At 52.2% G+C, this 1,127-nt stretch overlaps 1 protein-coding gene across 1 annotated transcript; it reads left to right on the top strand.

The window, feature by feature from the left end:
• Positions 1-120: 120 nt before the first annotated feature.
• Positions 121-985, top strand: LAESUDRAFT_764259 (uncharacterized protein; the record flags this gene model as incomplete). Its single annotated transcript, XM_040913408.1, has 3 exons — positions 121-556; positions 629-897; positions 959-985. 3 exons carry the CDS (start codon positions 121-123, stop codon positions 983-985), a joined length of 732 nt encoding a protein of 243 aa, XP_040758548.1.
• Positions 986-1,127: the final 142 nt, after the last annotated feature.

Here is a 1,127-nt window from a genome sequence, read left to right as displayed (position 1 = left end):
GCCTATGTTCCCCCCATCTGGGAATTCGACGGACACCAGTTCGAGCATCTAGAAGATGCGCTCAGACAGTCCGCTCCCGGAGAAGTCCCGGACCACATCCGCGAATGGGTTATTGTGGCAATGAAGCTCACGGTCAGTACCGAAGTCGCCAAGGTCTACAATGTGCTCGGAAACAAGATGTACAAGCACAAGAAAGCCTTCGAGTCGCTGATCCAAAACAACAAGAGCGAACACCGACTCAAGGAGGGAGTGCTCCAGACGGAGATCAAGAAGCTCAAGGATAGGATCCTCGCGCAAGATGCGCATATGACAGTTTTGAATGACGAGCTCACGGGAACCCAGGCGGCAATGCTCGATACAGGCAAAGAAATGATGGAAATCAAGGCAGCTAACGTCAAGCTGCGACATGAGCTAGCTTCGCTCAAAGCAAGCAGCGTCACTGTGACACAAGGTCAAATGTCCAGCACGGTCCAATCGCACAAACCCCGCATCAAAATTGCTGAGCCTCCACACTACTCGGGCAAAGGAAGTCTGGAGGATTGGCTCCAACAACTCGGTATATGGATGCGGTGAAATGAGATCAATGACGACGAGCACAAGATCACCACGGCCCTGCTGCATTTGGAAGGTGGCGCGTTCACATACATGTCCGAATATGCGACCAGAGCAGCAGCACGGCAGGCACTTGGCACATGGGAAGACTTCGTCAACATTCTCAAAGTGAACTACAGAACCCTCGACCCGGACAAGGATGCGCAGCAGCATCTGAAGGATATCTGTGGCAAGACGTATCCCACGATGGTATCTTTTGCAGAACAGTTCCGCCAATGGGCCACTAAGACCAACTTAGGGCACACTGCACTCATCGGTTACATCGCTGAACACCGAAGCAAGGACGTACGCCAGGCAATGGTCACACGAGACAGTCTAGGAATTTCTGACCCCATCACATGGCCAGAATATCTCAACCTATGCCTTCAATTAGAGTCCAAGTTCAGACCGACAAGGCAGGACAATGTGGAACGGTTACAACATCATCATCATCGGCACCACGGGCCCTGAAAGACTCCAACGCAATGGTCGTGGATCGAGTATCCACCCTCACCAAGGAACAAGAAGGATGGCTG

This window comes from Laetiporus sulphureus (genome assembly GCF_001632365.1).
Source record: "Laetiporus sulphureus 93-53 unplaced genomic scaffold LAESUscaffold_72, whole genome shotgun sequence".
Classification (NCBI taxonomy): domain Eukaryota; kingdom Fungi; phylum Basidiomycota; class Agaricomycetes; order Polyporales; family Laetiporaceae; genus Laetiporus; species Laetiporus sulphureus.
Note: the sequence above shows the minus strand (reverse complement) of the source record. Positions and strands in the feature narration are given on the sequence as shown.